The following is a 22,461-nucleotide window of genomic DNA, read 5'->3' as shown; positions in this document are numbered from 1 at the left end:
GTACACCTAATCTGCGCCGACAGCATTGCCATATTGATCTGCACTGTTTTTAGCTGTAACTGGCGGCAGCCTGAAATCAGTATTGGATCGATGTATATAAGCAAAGAAGGGTCCTGCGCCTAGCTCCGAGTAGTTTTTCCAGTTTTACGGCTGTCTAAGCAGTGGTTCTTAAAGGGGCCACTGGAGGCTACTGAAATAATTGCAGGGAAAGTTTACTTTAATCCCCTTCTGTGGAGCTTTGAGGAACAGGTGTGCTTTTCCATGCTCCAGAGCACTATTGTGGGTCACTGCCAGCTCGTACTTGGTCCTTCTGCATCTCACTGCTCCATACATTGGAGCTTGCAATGCAATATCAGGGTGAGCAGCTACCAGCATGCAGTGATAATCCTCAGTCTCCGTTCTATTGGGACCACCACTCCCACTCAGCACATTGCTGCTGCTCCCAGCTCTGCAGGGAGTAAAAGGTCCCATGCCCACACCACTCCATCCCATTCCCCTGTCCTCTATTCCCCATCCATCCAAGCCCAATCCCCTGGCCCCCAGCTTCTCTCTGATCCTCAGTTTCTCTCTCCCCCATCTGTGCTCCAGTTTCACATCCCCCTACATTCTCTAGTCTCACTTTTCTCCTTAGCCCCCTTCCTAAGCCCCAATTCCCAGTATCTGACTCATATGCCCTCTCCCAACACCAATTCACCAATCTCCCTTTCTCCTCCATGCCCTAGTCCCTGCCGCCCTCTCCCCTGACTGCTGTTAATCTCTCCCTGACACCAGTTCCCTATCACCCCAGCGCTCGCTCTCCTTGCCCTGAGCCCCCTCCCAGCAACAATGGCTTACCCCATCCCTCTACCTCCACCTCGCTACCCCCAGAGACTGACCCCTCAAACCCTCCCCTCAGAATTCCAATACCCTGCCCTATTGTTTTAAGTCACCCTCTCCCTTCTCCATCTTACCTGGTTCCATCTCCAATCAATCCTAATTGAGTGTCTGCGACATTACGAAGCGGGGCGGGGGCAGGATTTCTGATATTACGCATGAAATTTAAAAGGCGCAGTTCTCCCTGCTAAATAGAAGCAATTCTCATGTCCTGTTTCAGGAGACCTGGCACAGCACAATGTGGGCCACATGTTTAACATCATGCTCTAAAAGTTATGTCATACTGAACTAAACAGGTATATCTCCGACTTGGTAATTTACTTCTCTCCATCAAGAGCTCAGTGCAAATGCAATCTGATGTTAACACTTGGAATTGTGTATCCTTTATCCTTGCACTCACTTGTTTTCACATTGTAAAAATACACACATATAAATGATCTGGTAATTCGGATTTTAATTTCATGCTCATCCTGCAGTGCACAGAAATGTTTTGTTTCAGGACACAATTAAAAGGTCACATCAGAGAATCTCAGTCTTAGTTCATATGTCTATACTTACTGAGTTAACATGAGCCCATTCTCTGACAGAGTTAATTAAATCAGGCTCATCGATGGTTAGCAAGTCACTCTGCAGAATAGCAAGCAGGGCAGGGTCAGAAAGTTCATGGAAGCCTCGGGTCTTCACAATACTCTGAGGAGAGATGAGATGATTCACCTTATTAAAACTGACTGCATGAGACCAAAGAAAATAATACATTTGAGTACACCAGCTGCTTGATTCACTTTGTATGAATATTTAGGACTGTGTATCCAAAAGGATCGTCAACACACAGAATAGTTCACATTTCAACAACAACAACTTATATTTATATAGCGCCTTTAACTAAATAAAATGTCCCAAGGCACTTACAGGAGCATTATAAAACAAAATATGACATTGAGCCATGTGAGGAGGTATTAGCTCAGATGGCCAAAAGCTTGATTAAAGAGGTAGGTTTTAAGGAGTATCTTAAAGGAGGAAAGCGAGGTAGAGAAGTGGCGAAGTGTAGGGAGGGAATTCCAAAGCTTGGAGCCTAGGCAACCGAAGGCACAGCCACCAATGGTGGAGCGATTAAAATCGGGGATGCTCAAGAGGCCAGAATTAGATGAACACAGATATTTCAGAGGGTTGTGGGGCTGGAGGAGATTATAAAGATAGGGAGGGGCAAGGCCATGGAGGGATTTGAAAACAAAGATGAGGATTTTAAAATCAAGATTTACTTGACCAGGAGCCAATGTAGGACAGTGAGTGCAGGGGTGATAGGGGAATGGGACTTGGTGTGAGTTAAGACACGATAGCAGAGATTTGGATTACCTCAAATTTACAGAGGGTAGAATGTGAGTGACCAGCCAGGAGTGCATTCGAATAGTCAAGTCTAGAGGTAATGAAGGCATGAATGAGGGTTTTAGCAGTAGATGAGCTGAGACAGGGGCAAAGTCGGGTGATGTACGGAAGTGGAAATAGGCGGTCTTAGTGATGGCACAAATATGAGATCAGAAGATCATCTCAGGGTCAAATACAACAACACCAAGGTCGCGAACAAACTGGTTTAACCTCAGACTGTTGCTAGGGAGAGAGATGGAGTTAGTGACTGGAGTTTGGAGTGGGGACTGAAAAAAATGGCTTTAGTCTTCCCAATATTTAATTAGAGGAAATTTCTGCTCATCCAGTACTGGACATCAGATCAGCAGTCTGATAATTTAACAACAGTGGAGGAGTTGAGAGTGATGATGGTGATGTAGAGCTTGATGTCGAATTCCCAATCTTTATTGAGTCTTTAGGCACTTTCTTCTCCTGAATTTTCTTCTGCCTAGTGTATGGTTTAGTTGAAATAAAGTAAATTTCTTTACCCCCATCTATTTAAATCCCTCTTATTTTCACACACAATTCCACTTGCTCCAAGTCACCATGCGCTTTCCAGTAGAACTCCCGAGATTGCATCTGGTGTAGCAAGCCTGGCTGTTTTTTTCACTCCTGTTACGTAAGCACCAACCACCCCCCACACCCCGCACTACCACCCCCCCCCCCCCCCCAACCTGCCAAGAATGAGGAAAATTAATTTCACCACATGAACATTGATTTTAAACTGCTGATGGTGAAGAAAGAACTTGCTTTAAAAAACAATTGGAGACTTTGGATGGAGAGAGACATTAGCATATCAACAGACAAGTACTTCAAAGAACAAAGGAGCTATTCTCTGTTCCAATTTAATCCACAATGGACTTTCGATTACCAGACGTTGAAGCATTCCAGGTTAACTACTAAGATGGCCGAATACACAAACAGTGGTGGTCGGGCCAGTTTAGTCACATGACTGACTGTTGGAGTTTTTTGAATTTGAGCTTCCAACAAGAAATTTGAAATCAGAAGGCTGTTTTCTTCTGGACTGAGAACACCTCTCTCTTGTCTGCTCTCATTTCGCTCTCACCAGCTTCGGAAACCATTGAAGACATATGAACCCCAAGAGAGAAAAATCTCCTACAGTGAACAAGGCTTAAGAAAAATACTGGGCCCCAACAAAAAGTAAGAGCTGTCTACAATCAAGGACTCTCTGGTGAACTGGAAACACAGAAACAGTAACAAGAAACCCCCTTTAGAGACTGCCTCAAATCTCTCCATTTTATTTTTCTTCTGCTCTTTTCTGTCCTTATTTGCATGTGTATCGCGTGCGCATGCTAGCGTGGGCGCGTCGTATATCCGTAGGCGTTAACTGTATTAGAGATAAAGTTTAAGGTTTAATTAATTTCACTTTTCTTCTTTAAACCTAAAGAAAACCTGTTGTGCTCATTTCTTTGCCTTATAATTGGAAAGCTGTGAACAAGGATTCACAAAGGGGGAGCTCAAAACACAGTGTGTATAAAATTAAACCCTGTTACAATAAGACCAGGTGAAGACAGTAAAAGACCCCTAGATACCTTTCTCACCTGGTCATAACAGTCCAAACTTTGGGAATAGTCAAGCCAATTACAAGGTCCAAAAACTGCTGAAATCAACTGACTCAGCATAAAACTGGATTGAAGACTGGTCTACATAACATTATATAGCCCTCCAGCAACATATACAAAAAGAGCTGAAAGGGGTAGCTGAGAAGGTCAATGCCAGTAGTATAGCTCCAAGGACATGGCTGCAGTGTTGCAAGGACAGGATGGATAGGGAACTCAAGACTATCACTTCACTCTTGCGCAGAACAGTAGGAGTGATGAGCTGCAGTGTCAGTAGAGTAGCATTGGCTCCATGGAATAAGCTCCTGCTATCCTCTCTCAGAATGACAACATCCTGCTCCCACTCTGCCAGTGACCCAAAGGCAGATCTAACACTCATGACGGAAATAAAATATCTGCAAGTTATACAATCAGCACATGCAAAAGGTTCTTCCCAGCACTCACAATTCAGTTGTGTAACAGAGAAAATTGCCAGAAAAAGGTCCAGAAGTTGCTAACAAGGCAAACTGGCAACTAACATGTATGAAGTTGACAACCGTTTTAAATTGCTCGTGTGCAGGTCCTTCCTGACCGTTTTTGCGAGGAAAGTTTGTCACATGATGAGTCAGCTACCAGGACAAACCAATTTCACAAAGGGTTCTACAACTAGCATAGGACGCATATTTAAATATTACAATGAAGTTTCTGCGTGCTTCTGGCACGTGCCCTGGATGCCTGTGATCCAACATGGCAGATGGCGGGCTTCTGACACAGGACAGCTGCATGTGCACCACCCTCGGTATTGGACTTTTATCCGCCCAAAACCAGAACAGAGTGAATGAATTTCTAGGACATACTCATCACAAAAGCTTGCTAATACATTACAGTCTTGCTGTTCAGCTTCATAATAGGTAATGATCTCTCAACCCAAGACAAAACACTTTTAAAAACCAGTCAAACTCTAAAAGTTGACAACAGGACAAATGACGAGTTGAACTGGGAAATTATAACCGAGCCCCCTAAATCTGGCAACTTCCCCTTTAAACTCAAGTTTTACTTCATACTGTCGTGTGGCAAAGGTCACAAAAGATCAGTCTGAATGAGTTATTCTTAGTGTAATAATCAAGCAAGAGGAAGCAATTAGTCACATCCAGTAGCTCAGACATGCAGACGGAAATAGCACAAGTTTAACAGGATGGCTTACTGATACAATGATACCATTCTTTGCATTCTCTGGATCAGGATTAGTGACTAGTAGAAGGTTTCTCACTTTCTCACTCTCTCTAGGCACTTTTACATTGCATTTGTTTCATTTCATTTGTTTCTGGGAGAGTCACACCCCTTAACCTGGCAGCATGCCGGTATATTTATATTTTTGTGGGTGTATGATTCTGCTGCAGGAATAAAGAAGTCACTTTTAACAGTGTAAACATAAGACCCGGTGCTCAACTGCTGCTCTCCAGCGATCTTAGCTAAACAAATGTTGATGTAAAAATGTCCCTTCAAGTTCAAATGTTCACTCATCATAATTTGCTTCTGTTTATGTGGGGTGGGCATCAGGAAATGTCTAGCAATGATGCTCCAGCCATCATGGGTGTGGATCAGGCTGGAAGGGCAAGTTGGTCTTTTCTTGCCTGTCAATTTTGTATGTTCATTTGTATGTGTAACATTTGTCAAATGATACATGATTGCGTTATCAGAACTAAAAAGACCAATATACTTATTTCATTGAATTCTGTACATGGAGCATTGTGTAAAACTGCAAAATCCATGGAGCATTTTTACAGGTCAGTAAAGTCTTTCCAAAAAAATACAAGTGCATTAAAATTTGTAAAAGTTTCTTCTAGGTTGGTTTAGAGCTTAGTCGCTGATTCTTAAGAATGTGACATTTCAAGCCCTGGTCTACAGGGAACATTTCATTTGGTCTCAAGTATCCCAGGTTAGGCAGCAGAAAATCAGCCAGGATTTCCAGTCTGCTGGTTCCTGCTGTAAGTGGACATGTGGGTAACTGGGTGAGAGCAATACATGTTTCAGCTATAATGCACTGTCAAACAGTCTGCTCACAGTCCAATGACAATTTTAACTCCCAGCATCAATCATAGGGGCAAGATCTGGCCCTCAGCAATGTGAGGCCAGGAAGATCTTGGCTCCCTGGCCTCAAAGATCTCCCAGCCTCATCTGCATAGGGCCCGTAAGTCTCCCACTCAGATCCAACAGCAGGATTCTGCCACCTGGGGACCTAAAATGGATGGGGTGGGAGGTCGGTCAGTTGAGGGGGGTGAAAGCCCAGGACAGGGAAGGCCCTGAACTCTTTCTTCTCCTTACCCACATGTAAAAAAACAAAATTAATATTAACTCACCTACCTGGACTTTTCTTGGCCTCCGCTCCTCTAGCTATCTGGTTGGTATTGCAGAGAAGCTACAATGGCTTCCCTGCAAAGCCCTCAAGGTAAAATTGCAGTCAGTACCAGTGACATCATCAGTGTCCAATCTGCATATTTAAAGGAGGATCCCACCATATTCTGGTTAGTGTGTCTCAAAAGAGCAGGTTGAAATTCCAACCTGTGGTAATGTTAACGGGACTGGGAAAGGTGAATCATGCAGCCATTTTAACTTCCTGGTTGCCTGGTTTCCACCAGGCGAACAGGGTTAGAATAAGCACTTTACGGTCAAGGCCCACAGAAGAAAAACTACCAGGTGGGAATGGTCAAGAAACCAAAACCTAGCAGCCAGTCAACACTGACAGGAGAGAAGAAAATTGGTAAGGAAAAGACTTGTTGAAAAGACACTCTCATATAAGTACAGTGCTGAATTATAACAGAGCACATGGTGTTGTCAAAACTTACACTTTATAGCACCTTTCCCATAACAGAATGTCTTGGGATGGGTGGGCTACATCAAGTATCCGAGTCAGTGGAGGAAGCTCAGAGGTGAGTTTTCATAGGCTTTTGAAAAGTGGGAAGCAGTAGTAAGATTTAAGAAGAGAATTCCAAATTGTGAGATAGTTGAAAGCTTTGCCAGTGGCGATGGAATGGAAGGATGAGCAGATGCACAATCACCCAGAGTCCTAGGAATGGAGTGTGCATGCAGTAGCATAACACTGTGAAAGATTGTATAAGTAGGTAGGAGTGAATCAAGAAGAAATTTGAATACAAAGCTGAGAATTTTAAATCTTTAGCGCGGTGCCAATGGAGGCCAACAAGTACAAATGGATTGTGATTCTCATTGAGGGGGAGGGTTAGGTCAGTTACGTGAGATCCCTGCATTTGCAAATGAATTCTAATGCGCCTGCTCATTTCGGGCTTCTTTACGCTAAACTGACCAGTTGGAAAATTTTCTCAATTCCCCTGAAATGTTTCTCTACCAAATGAATAAGCAGTTTCAAAAGTGGAATTGAGGCAGCCGAATTCCTCCTACATATCTATCCGGATCAGTAAAATTAATTGATCTCCACACCATCTACCACATATCTGCTGTTAAAGCAGCATCACACTATGCACTCAACCCGGAAAAGCAGCACACATGTTCCATAACTATCGGTCGTAAATTACCCAATAACATTTTTCCAAATAAAATCTTGCTGATAAATGGTCTGTTGTGGTGGCAACATATATTTATCATATTTATTTCCAATTGACACACCTAATTCTCAAGTTCAGTGGACTCCATACTTCATGGATACTTCAATCTGCCTGAGTGGGTTCAGTTGTGCTGCAGGTGTTGCTTTCAATTGATTCCATTTGGCAGCAGTGTAAATAAAACAATTCCTCTGAAAGAGAAACCATCCAACTGGTGTATAAATTGACCGTTCTCAATACTTACTTTGGTGTGGCCCTCGATGAAAGCCAGGCATTTGTCTTTCATGTCAGTCTGTCTGTAAGTCACTGCAGCCTGGGGAAATACAAAATAATGAATATTTTGCAGGCTTTTGCTGCTGAAGTACATTGTCTATTCAGGCAGGGTACAGGTGACTAAGGAATCTGTTCTCAACTACAGAAGCTGCCCATGCCCACCACTCCCCAACCTTTGTATTCTACTTGTGCATTTCTGCAAAACTTGGTTCAGTGCTGGCACATACGGCTCTGAGTCAGAAAGCTGTGGGTTCATGCCCCACCCTAGGACTTAAGCACATAATAACATTCCAGTAGAATGCTGAGGGAATATTGCACTGTTGGACGCGTTGTCTTTTGGGTGAGATGTTAAATAGAGGTTTTGTCTGCCCTCTCAGGTAAAAGATCCCATGGCATTTTTTGAAGAAGACCAAGGGAGTGTCCTGGCCAACATTTATCCCTCAACCAGTGTCACTAAAACTGCATAATTGATTATTTATCTCTTTGTGATTTAAGGTACCTCGCTGCTTGCAAATTGACTGCTACTTTACAACAGTGAGTACATTTCAAAAGTACTTCATCGGCTGTGAAGCACTTTGAGACACACTAAGGTCATGAAAGGCACTACATAAATTTCATGTACATTAGTGATTTTATATTTTAAAAAATTCTCACTACTATTCAAATTTTGGCATTGGGAATGTATGCCATGATGGAGAATGTAATATGCAGGATATTATAGCGTAGGAGGCTATTCGGTGTGAGCAATTACAGCTGGCACATATGTCATTCCTCCAAAGCACCCTCACCAAAAATGAGCTGTGCAGCGTGCTTGGCAGCTGGTGTAGGCCAGTGTTAATGCTGTGTCCACTACCCACAGGACATGGGTACAGAGATGTATGAAGATGCCGGACTGTGTTCACGAGGACACTTATGTTCAAAACCCTAAAGGGGGAAAAATGTACCCAACGTCACCCTCATCCTGATAGCCACCTTTGTCTCCGGCTGCATCAAGCTGTGCGTAGACCCCGAGTGTGCAAACACCAAATGCCACTACGTGCTGAGGTTCGACCTGTCCCCATTGTTACGAAGGGTGGGTCTGGCCACATTGCTGCGGAACACTCCATTCAGTAGGACCGTGCTGTACCACCACCTGTCCCTTATGGAAAAGTCTGTACAGAAAAACACCTTTGCCCACAGGTCCGTCAGGCAGTGGGCTGCATGTAACACCCTCAAGCCCCTGCGGGAACAGGAGATGGTAGATCCTGTCAGATGGCTTCCTGCACAGACTGTCAAACTCATTTGGCAGAACGCCTCATGAGTTTGACAGTCTGCGCAGGAAACCATCCGACAGGATCCACCATATACCTTTTCCTGCAGGGCCGCGAGGGTGTTAAGTGCGGACCACTTCCTGATGGACTTGTGGGCAAAGGTGTTTTTCTGTAGACTTTTCCAAAAGGGACAGGTGGTAGTATGATACGGTCCAACTGAATAGAGTGTTCCGCAGCAACGTGGTCAGACCCACCCTTTGGTGAGACAGAAATGCAGTGGCTTTTGTCGAGGTTGATCCCGAGCAGTTCTGTTACACAGGACTCAGAGCTCTACGTGCTGTTCGAAGGGTCGCACACCAAGATAAGCATCAACTCAGTGAAAGATGCACTTTGGTCTACCTGAAACTTGCTAGTCCTCCAGTGCAAAGAGCTGTCCACGACCGAGTATGGCAGACTGGCACATTCCAAGGTCCAGGACTACGTGCTGAGGGATACACTAAAGCTTGGGGCAGCCGCCGCAAAGGCTCAATGGGGAAAGGCCACTGTGTAAGGCCCTCCCGCCATAATATACCGAAGGACTGGAAACTGTGCAAAACCCCTCGGGCTGTATACACCAAAAAATGTTTGCCATGTAACATAAATGTACATTGTAAATATAACCTGAAATGGCAAGTGTAGTGAGGCACCTCATGTACTGTATTGAAAGAAACTGATCTGCAGGGCACTTTATGTAATGTCCAATTTGAACTGTTAAGTATTTTTTTAAACAAATTCTATGAATAACGTATTTTTTTATTTAGAGATACAGCACTGAAACAGGCCCTTTGGCCTACCGAGTCTGTGCTGACCAAGAACCACCCATTTATACTAACCCTACAGTAATCCCATATTCCCTACCACCTACCTACACTAGGGGCAATTTACAATGGCCAATTTACCTATCACCTGCAAGTCTTTGGCAGTGGGAGGAAACCGGAGCACCCGGCGAAAACCCACGCGGTCACAGGGAGAACTTGCAAACTCCACACAGGCAGTACCCAGAATTGAAGCCGGGTCCCTGGAGCTGTGAGGCTGCAGTGCTAACCACTGCGCCACTGTGCTGCAATTTTTGGAAAAGATTGTATGAAGATGTCAACAGGTGGTAAGACTAAAGAACAGTACCACATACCAGGTTAGTGGCCCAAATGAACATGCCACAAGCTTTTCCAACAAATTGCTTTACATTTATTATTGCTGCCCCATAGAAAGCACAAGGGCTGAATTTTACCCTCGGCAGACAGGAATTCGCCACCGACGTGAAAGTCGGGGGCGAACCCGCTTCCGCCTAGCCCGGGGATCCGTCCCGTATTTTACAGGTCCCCAGTCTTTAGTTGTCCCGAGGCGGGACTTCCACTCACTTGCCGGCCAATCAGCGGGCCAGCAGCTCTTAGTCCCAGCAGCGCCAGCGGGAGCGGTGGCCACTGCTGGGACTGCAGCCCAGCTGACACCAAGGAGCCCGGAGGGAAGGTAAGTTCAGGTTGCCTCACCAGGAGGATCGGTCCAGGGTTCCCTGGTGAGGCTGGAGTGGTCGTTTGGGGGGGGGTGGGGGTGGCGTCCTGGTTCCCAGGGGTGGGTTGGGAGGTGGGGTTGGCTCTCAAACAGGCACCCTGTGCCTGATTGCCATGGCAACCCTCCCCCCCCGCCCCCTCTGGGGCGCAGAAAGGCCGGCAGCTATCGCTGGGCGGCCTTTCACGTCCCCAGCACGCCCGCTTGCCACGGGTAAAATACCCATGGAGGCGGGCGAGGGCCCTTAAGTGGCTATTTAAGGGCCTTGATTGGCCTCGGGCGGGCGGGCCGTTTCCCACCCCCCTCCCCCGCCCGACGCCATAAACTTGTCTGGAGGCGGAAGCAGGGCGGTTAGGCCTCCCAGAGCCTGCCACTCAAATTTACGCTGCCCCCACGCCACCATCCGACACGCTAGTGCGACACACTAGAGAGCTAGTTGCCCATGTTCAGGAGAGGAACAGAGAGAAAAGGTCACTCCTGTTACCCATCAAAGCAGTAAGTTTGAACTGAATAGAGCTCAACTACTTGCAGGGAGAGCAGTCAGACTTAATTCCCCAAATAGTTTTCACCACAGTGGCAGAAGCAAATTGGGCAAGTGCAAAAGGCAAGATTGGAGGAGTGCAGAGAGTTCTGAGGGTTGGAGGGCAGGAGGAGGTTAAAGAGATAGTGAGGATGGTATTTGAAAACAAGGATGAGAATTTTTAAATTTAAGCAATGCCAGACCAGGAGCCAATGTAGGTCAGCAAGCACAGCGGTGATGGGTGAAAAGGATTTGGTGCGAATTAGTATATGATCAGCAGAGTTTTGGATGAGCTTAAGTTTACGGAGTGTGTAAAGTGCCAGATGTATAAGAGAAAGTAACTTTGAATGCTGTAAACTACTGAACTAAGCTGCACTAAGGGCAGACATGATAAGCAGAGGCTAGGCGTCTCCCAGTAGCAAAAAAAGGAGAATGTGAAGGGTTGGTCTCATCAGACTGCCATTTTGTGCCTGTTAACAATCTGCCAAGACTGGGTGCAACTACCACAGTTCCCAGCAGCACTGTATTCCCAGTCAATCACATGGGGCAGGATTTTCCCCACAGGTTTCGGAGCCCACTGTCACGCTCAAAAGGGTGTCAGAAGCCTGCACTGTGGGGAAAGGTCACCCGGCTGTGATTTTCCTCGAATTGGTCAATTAATGGCCAGAGGTGGGCTTACCGTGGGTGCGCTCTCGAAGCTGGAGGGCCAATAGGAGGCTCTCCAGCACTGAAGAATCATCAGGTGAGTGAGAGAGAGGGCACCCCAAGATGGAGGTGCCCTCTCTTCCAACTTGTTTAATTTTAAATTTAAAAAATGGCCTCAGCAGCTCGGCCACCATTGTAGAGGGGGGAGCCCCTCCACAGGGTGGCTTATGGCTGCAGCCCATGCCAGGCAGGCAGGAGGGCCTCTAAGCCTGCCTGGAATGCTGGCCTGGCTCCAGGGACCTAGAGGCCAACTGGAAAATAAGGCCTTAATAGGTCTTTAACTAGCTGAATAGGTTACCGCCGCTTGCGGCCGGGTAACCCTGCAGCACCCTCCCCCCGCCCCACTGCATTCCGCCTATGGAAAAATGTCCTGGAGGTGGGATGGAGCCAGTGAATTGGCACAACAGCTGGTGGTGCGAAATTCCGTGCCCACCCCCATCGGGGCCTAAAAATTTAGCCCCTGGTCTGGGAGATGACCAATAAATGGAAAATGTGGCCAAGAGAATGTTGTCTTTTCACTGGAAGGTAACATACTCTCAAAAATATCCCCAAATGCAAGATTAAGCTACATTAAGCTTACATTTATTGAAACAACTTTTCATTAAATAATGCATACAGCTGCCTCTGATATTTATGTGTTCATAGTCCTCACTGTGCTTAAATCTCAGATTCTTGCTTCTCAACCTTTAAAGATCTTAACATAATTATTGAGAGTATGATCTGTTTGTAACTATGAGATAGCTCAAAGGTCATTTCACTGCAGTTGTCAGTGACCTAGGATGGTGTGGGCGGTCCATAATGGTTTTGGTCAGTACCTGTTTTGAGCCAGCTGAAATATCCTTTATAAGTGTTACAAACCACGCACAACCCATCCTGAAGGTCAGAATTAGATTAGTCAAATTATCTTCTATAGGAGGCACAGTATCAAGAATAGGAGATAAAGGCAGGTGCAATACTTCAGCCTCAAGTGCTACCTTTTAGAAGTCTCACGTACATCTAATTTTAAGAGTCTAAGACTTCAATGCCTTAAAAATGTTCCAAGTACTTATTTAAAGATATATACAGCAAAATGATGAATGAATGGTAAGTTAGAGACAAAAATGGAAAAAGAGAAGACATAAATGTATAGAAATAGATATACTTAAAGACAGACAGACACAAATAGAAACATAAAACAGGAATAAATGTCGACAGATGGATATATAACAAAGAGACAGATCTAGAAATAAATAAACTGTAGATCATATGATTTATATGTAAGCAAGTTAAGGCTAATGTAGACATCTAAGCACTCTTCACCTTCACCCACCAAGTAGTACTGGGTTGGGTTCAATCTGTGTGTGGTAACTGTATTTGAAGCTGCTGGGTTGTTGTAAGAACCCACTAGTTCACGAAGTCTCTTTCAAGGCAGAGAACCTTCCACCTCCACACTGTCTGGCCTACACATGTTTCTTAATGAGCAAGCCACGCAGTTGTAAAATAGGTCAATAGGTCTCAAGACCAAAGAAAACATCATTATTATATCAACTTGCTCATTGGCTGCACTTTTTTAAAGCAAAAAAAACAGATTAATTTGGAAGAGCACCATTTCTGTAATACAGAAAACAGATTATCTGGTCGTTATCACTTTGTTGTTTGTTGAAGCTTGGCTACCTCATTTCCTACACTACAACAGTGACTATACTTCAAAAGTAGTAAATTGGCTGAAAAGCACTTCCCGAAACGTCCAGTGGTCATAAAAAGTGTTATATAATTGTAATTCTGTCTTTTCTTTCTTTATAATTTTTTCCTCTGGTGGAGAAATCAAATTTGAGGCAATATATGTGTGTTAATATGGTATTTAACTGAAACTGAATACTTGGAATTGAGTATTTCTCTAAAACAGCAGTATGCCCTTTAGTTAGACTTTAATTTTCAGATTGACATAATTTTTGTGAAACCAATCAATGGGTCACGCACGTTTCCTTTACTTAGAGCATAGCAACGTAGTAACACAAGAATGCTTTGAGCAGAAAAATACCGTATTCCATTTAACTTACCCTCCTAGCAACTTCTAGAATTAATTCTTCAGCATTTACGAACAGGAATTCTTCTGAACCTTCTTTCAGACTTTTCATGGCTTTCTGTTCCAACACCCCTGAAGGTAATCTGTTCCAAAATGTTATCACCCTCTAATTGCTTCCTAAACTTCCTTTAACTATGCTCCCAGTTTTTGAAACCTGAACTGGACAGAGAATTATTTCTGGATCCAAGTTCTCCATAGCAATGAAAACCTTAATTCTTGTCCTCCCTAGTGAGTAACAACTCAAATAAAGGATTTTTCCTCATAACTCAGCCCTCTAAATTCAGGAATCAGCCTAGTAGACATCCGCTAAACTCCCTCCAATAATTCTACACCTTTCCTATAATATGGATGGTGCTCCACATGCGACTTCACCAAGGCCAAATATAGTTTCATCATTACCCCCTTGTTTTTTTTTCACCATGCCAGCATTTTATTTGTTTTGTTGACTGCCCATCCACACTGTATTGATGGTTATAACAACTTACCACCAAAATCCATATATTTCTTGGCTGCTCTGGTACCTCAAGTACATTATCCTCATTTCTTCTACCTAATCTTTATACTTATCCTTTATACTTATCTATATTGAACTTTATCTACCACTTCTCTTTCCATTGATCTAGCCTATCTAGATCCCTTTTGAGTATCACACATCAGTCAACATCATTGAACACTACACCTATTTGTTGTCATCTGCAAACAAATACCCTTGAAACTGTTCAGGCCATTTTATTCCTTTTATGCTGTATTTCCTCGCCTGCTGTTTAAGAAAAGATTCTTGAACTACTTTGTTGTGCAGGGTCTGCCTGTAAGTTGCAGTCTCTGTCAGGAAGATTAAAACCACCCCTCATAAGAAACTGAAATATTCTCCAGATCTAATGAAAGATATAAAGAAGCGTAGAGCTTTGCCAAACAAATTTGCCAACCTTTCACCCTGCTTTGACAGCACAAATAAACCACAACCTTTGAAGTTTTCTTCCACTAGTGAGTGACTCTTTCATTCCTGCTTAAGTTTATAATCATGACCTTTCCAAGTGAGATTAGTAAACTTGTTCCGATTACTGTCAATTTTACTGGTGGATGGTTTACCCAGTTACTTTACGGCTGTTAATTCTAATCTTAATTGCAACAATTGGAGAGATTATAAACTGACACAGAGTTATTCACTTGGATCAGTATTCAAAAAAAAACCTCCACTCCCTGACTATAAGGATAACTGCATCAAAGTACAAAATTCACACCAGCCTTATGTAAAAACAATCCCTCCTTCATTTCAACTATAAAGAAAAAAAAAGTGCAACCGTCAGGAACCTAATTCAATAACTCTCTGACATGTTGACCTAGAAATTTGGTCCCAGTGCATCCTTTATACAAGTATAAGGCCCTTAATGGTCTGATATGGCAGGCATTGTGGACATATTTATTCCAGGCTGGAAATGCACCTGCTGCCATATTAGATCAGGTTGCTCAGTCGGTGTCCTGGATGCATAAACGGAAACATTTAAAGCCCAATTATAATATTTAATAAGGGCCCTGGTTGGCATCCTTCCATCTACAAAAGATGATGGACATGCAACAAACAATCCATTTAGGGGGGTGTCTTTTCTTGGTGCATACTTACTGATGGCTGTGAAGACCAATCATTGAGAGGCAGGTTCTACCACAGGTGACACGTGAAGCTGCCAAGTGACGCTATGAGATGTTGTTTTTGATGTTGGCGTCTGTTGCCAAGCTGCTGTAGCAACTGGTGGTCATGGTAGTACACACCAGTCCACACGGTGGGCTGGATTTAATGCAGGAGATGGTGCGCCTGGCGCCAGGCTGAAAAGATGGGGGAACCCCGCCTCTGCATTTTTCTGAACCCACGGAGCGATCCTCCAGTCTTTGGGAGTCAAAGATTAAGAAGGCCAGATCCCCATTCCTTTAAACACTTAACAGGGATGGGGATTCTGCCTCCAAGAGCTTCCGGCCAATCACAGCTCAACAGTATCTGCAGCGCCACCGGGAGTGGTGGCCACTGCCGGTGCTGCAGAGGCCTCGGACCCAGGCCCAGCGTTGGAAACCCGGACCCGAGGTAGGTGAGGCAGGGTCGCCAGTCCGGAAGGTCCCGGTGAGGGGGGTCGGGGGGGGGGGGGGGGGGGCAGTCATTCCTGGGGGTGGGGGTTGTCCTCCATGGGCCACGAATTGCCAACAAAGCAGGAACCCCCCCACCGAGCCCACAGGGAGGACACCTTGTTTTCCAATCGTTCCCCCCAACCCCCCACAGTGGTGGGAAGAGACCCTTAATTGGCCATCAATAGGCTGCTTAAGAGCCTCAATTGGCCTCTTAGCAGGAAGGCCAACATTGGCCTCTCCATCCCCTGGGAAGATTTGGTAGAAAAAACAGAAAGGCAGAGTATTTCTTAAATGGAAAAGTGAAAAGTTGGGAAGTGTTGATGTCCAAAGGGACCTGGGTGTCTTTGTTCATCAGCCACTAAAAGCTAGTAAGCAGGTGTAGCATGCAATTAGGAAGACAAATGGTATGTTGGCCTTCATTGCAAGGGGATTTGTGTACAGGAGTAAAGATGTCTTGCTGCAATTGTATAACGCCTTGGTAAGACTGCACCTGGAGTATTGTGGACAATTTTGGTCTCCTTATCTAAGGAAGGATATACTTGCCATAGAGCGGCACAGTGGTTAGCACCGCAGCCTCACAGCTCCAGCGATCCAGGTTCAATTCTGGGTACTGCCTGTGTGGAGTTTGCAAGTTCTCCCTGTGTCTGCGTGGGTTTTTGCTGGGTGCTCCGGTTTCCTCCCACCACCAAAAGACTTGCAGTTGATAGGTAAATTGGCCATTATAAATTGCCCCTAGTAGAGGCAGGTGGTAGGGGAATATAGGGACAGGTGGGGATGTTGTAGGAATATGGGATCAGTGTAGGATTAGTATAAATGAGTGGTTGACGGTCGGCACAGACTTGGTGGGCCGAAAGGCCTGTTTCGGTGCTGTATCTCTAAATAAATAAAATAAAATAGAGGGAGTGCAATGAAGCTTCACCAGCCTAATCCCTGGGATGGCGGGATATTCTTATGAAGAGAGACTGCTGAAACTGGGCCTGTATTCTCTCGAGTGTCAAAGAATGAAAGGTAATTGTATTAAAATTACAAAATTCCTACAGGGCGTGACAGGGTAGATGTGGATAAAATGTTTCCTCTGGCTGGTGAGTCTAGAACCAGGGGACACAGTCACAGAATAAGGGGCAGGTCATTTAAGACTGAGATGAGGAGGAATTTCTTTACTCAGAGGGTGGTGAATTTGTGGAATTCTCTACCCCAGAGGGCTGTGGAAGTTCAATCATTGAGCATGTTCAAGACAGAAATTGATAGATTTCTGGATACTAATGACGTCAAGGGATATGGGGATAGTGGGGGAAAAATAGCACAGAGGTAGATGATCAGCCATGATCTGTTTGAATGGCGGACCAGGCTCGTCAGGCCGAATGGCCTACTCGTGCTCCTATTTCCTATGATCCTAAAGGATTGGGTCCGTCAATCCCGGCCCGGGTTCCGTGGTGGCCGCTGCCACTCCGATTCTCCGCACCATACCACCCACCCCCAGCCATGGAACTCGACATCAGACTTGGAACACAATCCAGCCCAATGTGTTGCCGTTTCCCTCTTTTGCCAGCTCATGACTTCCAGGTGGGATAATCAACATTTAGGGCTTTCATGCAACGCTAGCAAGCATCCCTGAAGCAGAGCTTTGGGCGCCCCACTGGTTGTCTGGCCCTGGCTACCTCACCATACAGAAGGTCTTTGGCTATGTGTCCGTCTTCCATCCTGCGGACGTCTCCGATCCACCGAAACCGCCTCTGTTTGATTACTGCCAATACACTTGGGAGCTGTGCCTTTGACAGGACTGTCACGTTTGTAATTTTCTCTGGCCAGAATATTTCCATAATGCACCGCAGACAGCAAAGATGAAAATTACTGAGCTTCTTAGTAGCTGTAAGTTGCCCATGTTTCACAGCCATACACAAGGCGCTGAGAACACATGCCTTATATGCCATCAGCTTGGTCCTAAGGGCCCTAAAACTTGTATTATTTACAAGAAGAACCTGGAGGCCGTGTATGGACCTCTTCCAGCTATTTTACTATTTCTGAAGTTTGTCTGTTGTCTGCAGCCACAGTGCACCTCCCCTGTAAGAGGTACTGGCTTCCTTTAAATGGCATCAGTAAAGCCTGATTTCACAGCTCCCCACCAAACAAGCACATAGCCAATAAGCAGGGCAGGTAACCGTGCCTGCACGTCTGTCTCATTATAATGCGCTGCCAGCACGAATTTCTCTTTGCTTTTATGTAAACAGATACCTGGAGCACATGTGCACCTCCACTTGTATTGTGGCCCACAAGGAACTGAGAGCATCCCAACTCATTTCACGTGAGACCCTCACAGTGTACAAACTGACGAAACTTTGATCCTTCCAGCCAGCTAACAGATTTTCATTTACAGTCTGAGCAGAAAGCGAACCCAGGTCCTAGAGGTGCAAAAAATGTCCAACTCACTGTATAACCCATTCCCCCACTCTTGGCTATTTCAAGACCATCGGTTTGCTTAATCCTCATCAACACAGTGGTGTATATCTTTAACTAATATTGAAAATGTAAGAGACCATCATGTCATACTTCTGGAATAAATCTGGGTGATGACCAGTGGGGCAAAAGGTTGATATTCCAACAAAATTCACCAGTTAAATTATCAGATCTGGGACATTTTCATCCCATTTGTCTGAGTTGGAGTTGGACACAGATCCCAGATGCAAAGAGAGAGCTCTAGTACAATGAATGTACCAAAACTCATTAGTGTCAAAAGACGATCAATTTTTTCAACTCTGTTCACAATTTGGCTACAGCTATATTTATAAAATTAAAAGAAGCAAAATTAATTTGTATTGCAAATGTAGTTTAAAGTTTCTCAGATACAATTACTCAAATAACATCTAATTATACCAAATTTGGGATTTTTTTCCATTTTGGGAACATGCTCCCTTAAACTATACTGAGAGACTTCTTATTTTCTTCCCCCTGTAGCAAACGTTATAGCCATGCTCATTAACTGAATTCAAGCTTGAGTCCAATCTTGAAAGATAGTGCTCATATGGTGTTAATCTTTTATTCTTTGTGAAAGGAGGAGACAGACAGTCTCAGGATTATTGCGAGTATCAGACAGCAATAGCCTAAAGCAGCAGCAGGCATGGCAGGCGTCCACAAAACCAAAATTGTGCAAATGTAATTAGAAAATTCAATGTGCCCTGTGACTAAACCACAGCAATGCACGCACATATTTAAACAAATACCCTCAGGAATGTGTAAACCTGTACTTTAACTACCTTTCACAGACATTATTAAAAAGACAAAACGTGTTATAGACCTGTTGATGGGATGCATGCACATCTTACTGTGCACTGTAAATTACACTACAGGTATGTTGTCCCTCTTTACATTTCCACTACACATACCATTCACAGTTAGACAGGACAGCCTATTATCTGTTGCCCAAGCAGCAACAGCTCAGAAAAACCTGCTATCTGATTTTTCCTCTTGCGCTGTTGGAATGTTCCATGGCTCAGTGTCTCTCTTAGGTACACCAGCTGAAATTTGGAATACATCATGTGAAGATTCGCAGTAATAGTAGTATCTTTCCATACCAATGCAGCATGCCATTGTTATAGGATAAAATTTCCTACTCACCAAATTTCCTGTCAGATCTGTGCTATTGTGGGTACATGCATGTATCTCCTCATTTTTATGTCTCAATTTCTCTTCTCTTGAATGAGCCAACTCTTGCTTGGGTGCAGTTCCACAGACACCAGACACCCTCTGGCCTATGTGGTTTGTCTCCATGTGTGAACCTAGGTACTCTACATGGGGCTGTCATTTATTTATTTATTTTTATTTAGAGATACAGCACTGAAACAGGCCCTTCGGCCTACCGAGTCTGTGCCCACCATCAACCACCCATTTATACTAATCCTACATTAATCCCATTACCCTCTCACATCGCCACCTTCCCTCAATTCCCCTACCACCTACCTATACTAGGGGCAATTTACAATGGCCAATTTACCTACCAACCTGAGTGTCTTTAGCTGTGGGAGGAAACCGGAGCACCCGGCGAAAACCCACGCGGTCACAGGGAGAACTTGCAAACTCCGCACAGGCAGTACCCAGAATCGAACCTGGGTCGCTGGAGCTGTGAGGCTGCGGTGCTAACCACTGCGCCACTGTGCCGTCATGTTTTGGGATTTTTGCGCATTTTATCGTGGAAAATATTCTGAGGTTAAGTTATGCTTACATTTTAAAAGCGAATTTGCATGATTTAAACAGAAAGGTTACAAGCATTTATTAATTTGTATTAAAGCCAAATAAGCCATTTTGAGGTAAAAAAAAGAAATGCTGGAAATACTCATCAGGTCTGGCAGCATCTGTGGAGAGAGAAGCAGAGTTAACGTTTCAAGTGACCCTTCATCAGAACCATTTTGAGGGTTGTTACAATTTACAGTCTATTCCAAATAGATATAATGAAGATCTGTTGTCTCATCTGAGGTCCATCATGCTGGACAATAGGTAGAATTTTGCGAGGCCGAATGGAGGTGTGGTGGGGTGGGGGGAGGGGGGCAGAGAATCGCGACAGGCGTGCCTGCCCAGAAATCCAACATCGTGGAGTCACTTCTGGATTTAGTCAGCGGCAGGCAAGCTCCAAGGCTGCATTGCTGCCTCGACACGATGGGACGGCAATTTAAGTTGGTGACCAGCTCGTTGTAAGAATTTGCATGGAACTGATCGCAATTCAATGAGAGGTTCGAAATTAAATCAACAGCAGGCGGGGATCACGCGCCTTCAGATCTCCGGCCATTTAAAGGGGGCGTCACCGAGGTGAACCCTCAGTGCGGTGAGGCAGGAAGGCAGCTATGAGAAGCAGTGGATAGGGGAAGAATGGGGAGAGGAGGTTATTATCAGCATGCAGTGCTATATACTCTGCACAGGTGGGCATGGTCTCCGGTGGCAGTGCCGGGTGAGCTTGGTCGGGTGACAGGGCTGGGTGGCCATTGACTGGGTGCTGGGCTCTCTACAAAGGTGGACACTGATCACCATTAGCTTGTATTCCGAGGGATATAGCAAAGGGAAGGTCATCTCTGCAAGGACAGTGCTCTGCAGGGCTACTGATCAGCTGGCATGGGTCTCATACACCCTGTCTTTGTGAAAACCTGTGGCACTATGCAGCGTTTCCAACGCAGGAAGGGCCAGGAGGCAGCTGCGCCTGCCTGTGAAGCTTCACGGTGAGAGCAGCAGCATCCAGCCATGCCAAGAAGGGCCCACTTGTGCCAAAGAGTGTACCAGACCCGCCTCAGATACCTCCAAATGTCGGCGAGGCAGTGTCAGCGAAGACTGCAGCTCTCCAGGGAGGCCATCACCGACTTGTGTACCCTGCTGCAGGACGAGTTATGACCTATGGGCTTCAATGGACAATGCCCGTGGCCCTGAAAATCCCCATGGCACTCAACTTTTACGTGTCTGTCTCTTTCCAGGAATCCACCGGGGATGTGTGGGGTGTCCCAAGCAGCAGCCCACTGCTGCATCAACGAAGTGACCAATGTCCTCTATGTTGTCTACACCAGAGGGCTGTGGAAGCTCAGTCATTGAGTATGTTTAAAGCAGAGATTGACAGATTTCTAAATACCTATGACATAAAGGGATATGGGGATAGTGTGGGAAAAAGGCATTGAAGTGAATGATCAGCCATGATTGTATTGAATGGCGGAGCAGGCTCGATGGGCTAAATGGCCTATTCCTGTTCCTATGTCCTGTTCAAGAGGTCAGTGACTATGTGTGTTACCAGACTGACTATGACAGTCAGGTTGAGAGGCCATCACTGGATTCACCCAGGTGCAAGGTGTGATAAACTGCACGCATTTGGCCATCAAAGCTCTTACAGAGCAGCCTGCCACGTTCATCAACAGGAAGGGCTTCCATTCCATTAATCTACACCTGGTCTGCAACCGTCGAAAGCGTTTCCTGCAGATGTGTGCCCGCTTTCTGGGAAGCAGCCACAACGCCTACATACTTTGAGTCCCAGGTGCCACAGCTTTTCAGGCTCCCCACTCACCTTCAGGGATAGATTCTCAGGGACAAGGGATAACCATTGAGGACTTGGCTATCACGCCTGTTAGGAACCCTCGCACTGCAGCAAAGGAGAGGTACAACACTTGCCATGGCTCCACCAGAGCCACCACTGAGCAGGCTGCTGAAGATGAGATTCCAGTGTCTTGATCGATCCAGTGGATCCCTGTATTATGCCCCAGCAAGGGTCTCGATTATCGTGGTGGTCTGCTGTGCTCTGCACAATCTAGCACCGCAGAGGGGGATAACCTTGAATGAAAAGGACATGATTGATCGCCAGTCCTCATCCAACAAGGAGGATGTGGAGGAGGTTACTGAGCAGGCAGCACAGGATATTGAACCCCTTGGCCTGGAGGCCAGGCACATTGAATGACAGGCCAGGGAAGTGAGAGACACTCTCATACATAGCCACTTCCTGCCACCATGATGGCCTCTCAAAGTGTACTCTATAAAGACTCAGTTCACTGTAATGAGCCTGTCCACTCCTTTCTATCTGGATTCCATGCCTATCTCCCAGCTTCACCGCGCGCTCCAG

The 22,461-nt window shown here is 45.3% G+C and overlaps 1 protein-coding gene across 7 annotated transcripts in view; it reads right to left on the bottom strand.

Moving 5' to 3' along the window:
* Positions 1–22,461, bottom strand: part of LOC137372762 (BTB/POZ domain-containing protein 19-like) — a 242,976-nt gene that overhangs the window by 99,290 nt on the left and 121,225 nt on the right. For 6 of the 7 annotated variants that reach the window (XR_010975493.1, XM_068036972.1, XM_068036977.1 and 3 more), the window contains 2 exons: positions 7,656–7,724; positions 1,432–1,563 (listed from right to left, as the gene is read on the bottom strand). Coding sequence is in view for 6 of the 7 variants with exons in the window: in XM_068036972.1 (XP_067893073.1) it covers positions 1,432–1,563; positions 7,656–7,724 (201 nt within the window). In the remaining variant the exon portion in view is untranslated. The remainder of the gene's footprint in view (positions 1–1,431; positions 1,564–7,655; positions 7,725–22,461) is intronic. The other variant, XM_068036976.1, reaches the window with a different exon arrangement.

This window comes from Heterodontus francisci, chromosome 8 (genome assembly GCF_036365525.1).
Source record: "Heterodontus francisci isolate sHetFra1 chromosome 8, sHetFra1.hap1, whole genome shotgun sequence".
NCBI classification, from domain to species: Eukaryota; Metazoa; Chordata; class Chondrichthyes; order Heterodontiformes; family Heterodontidae; genus Heterodontus; species Heterodontus francisci.
This window is presented reverse-complemented; position numbering and strand designations above follow the sequence as displayed.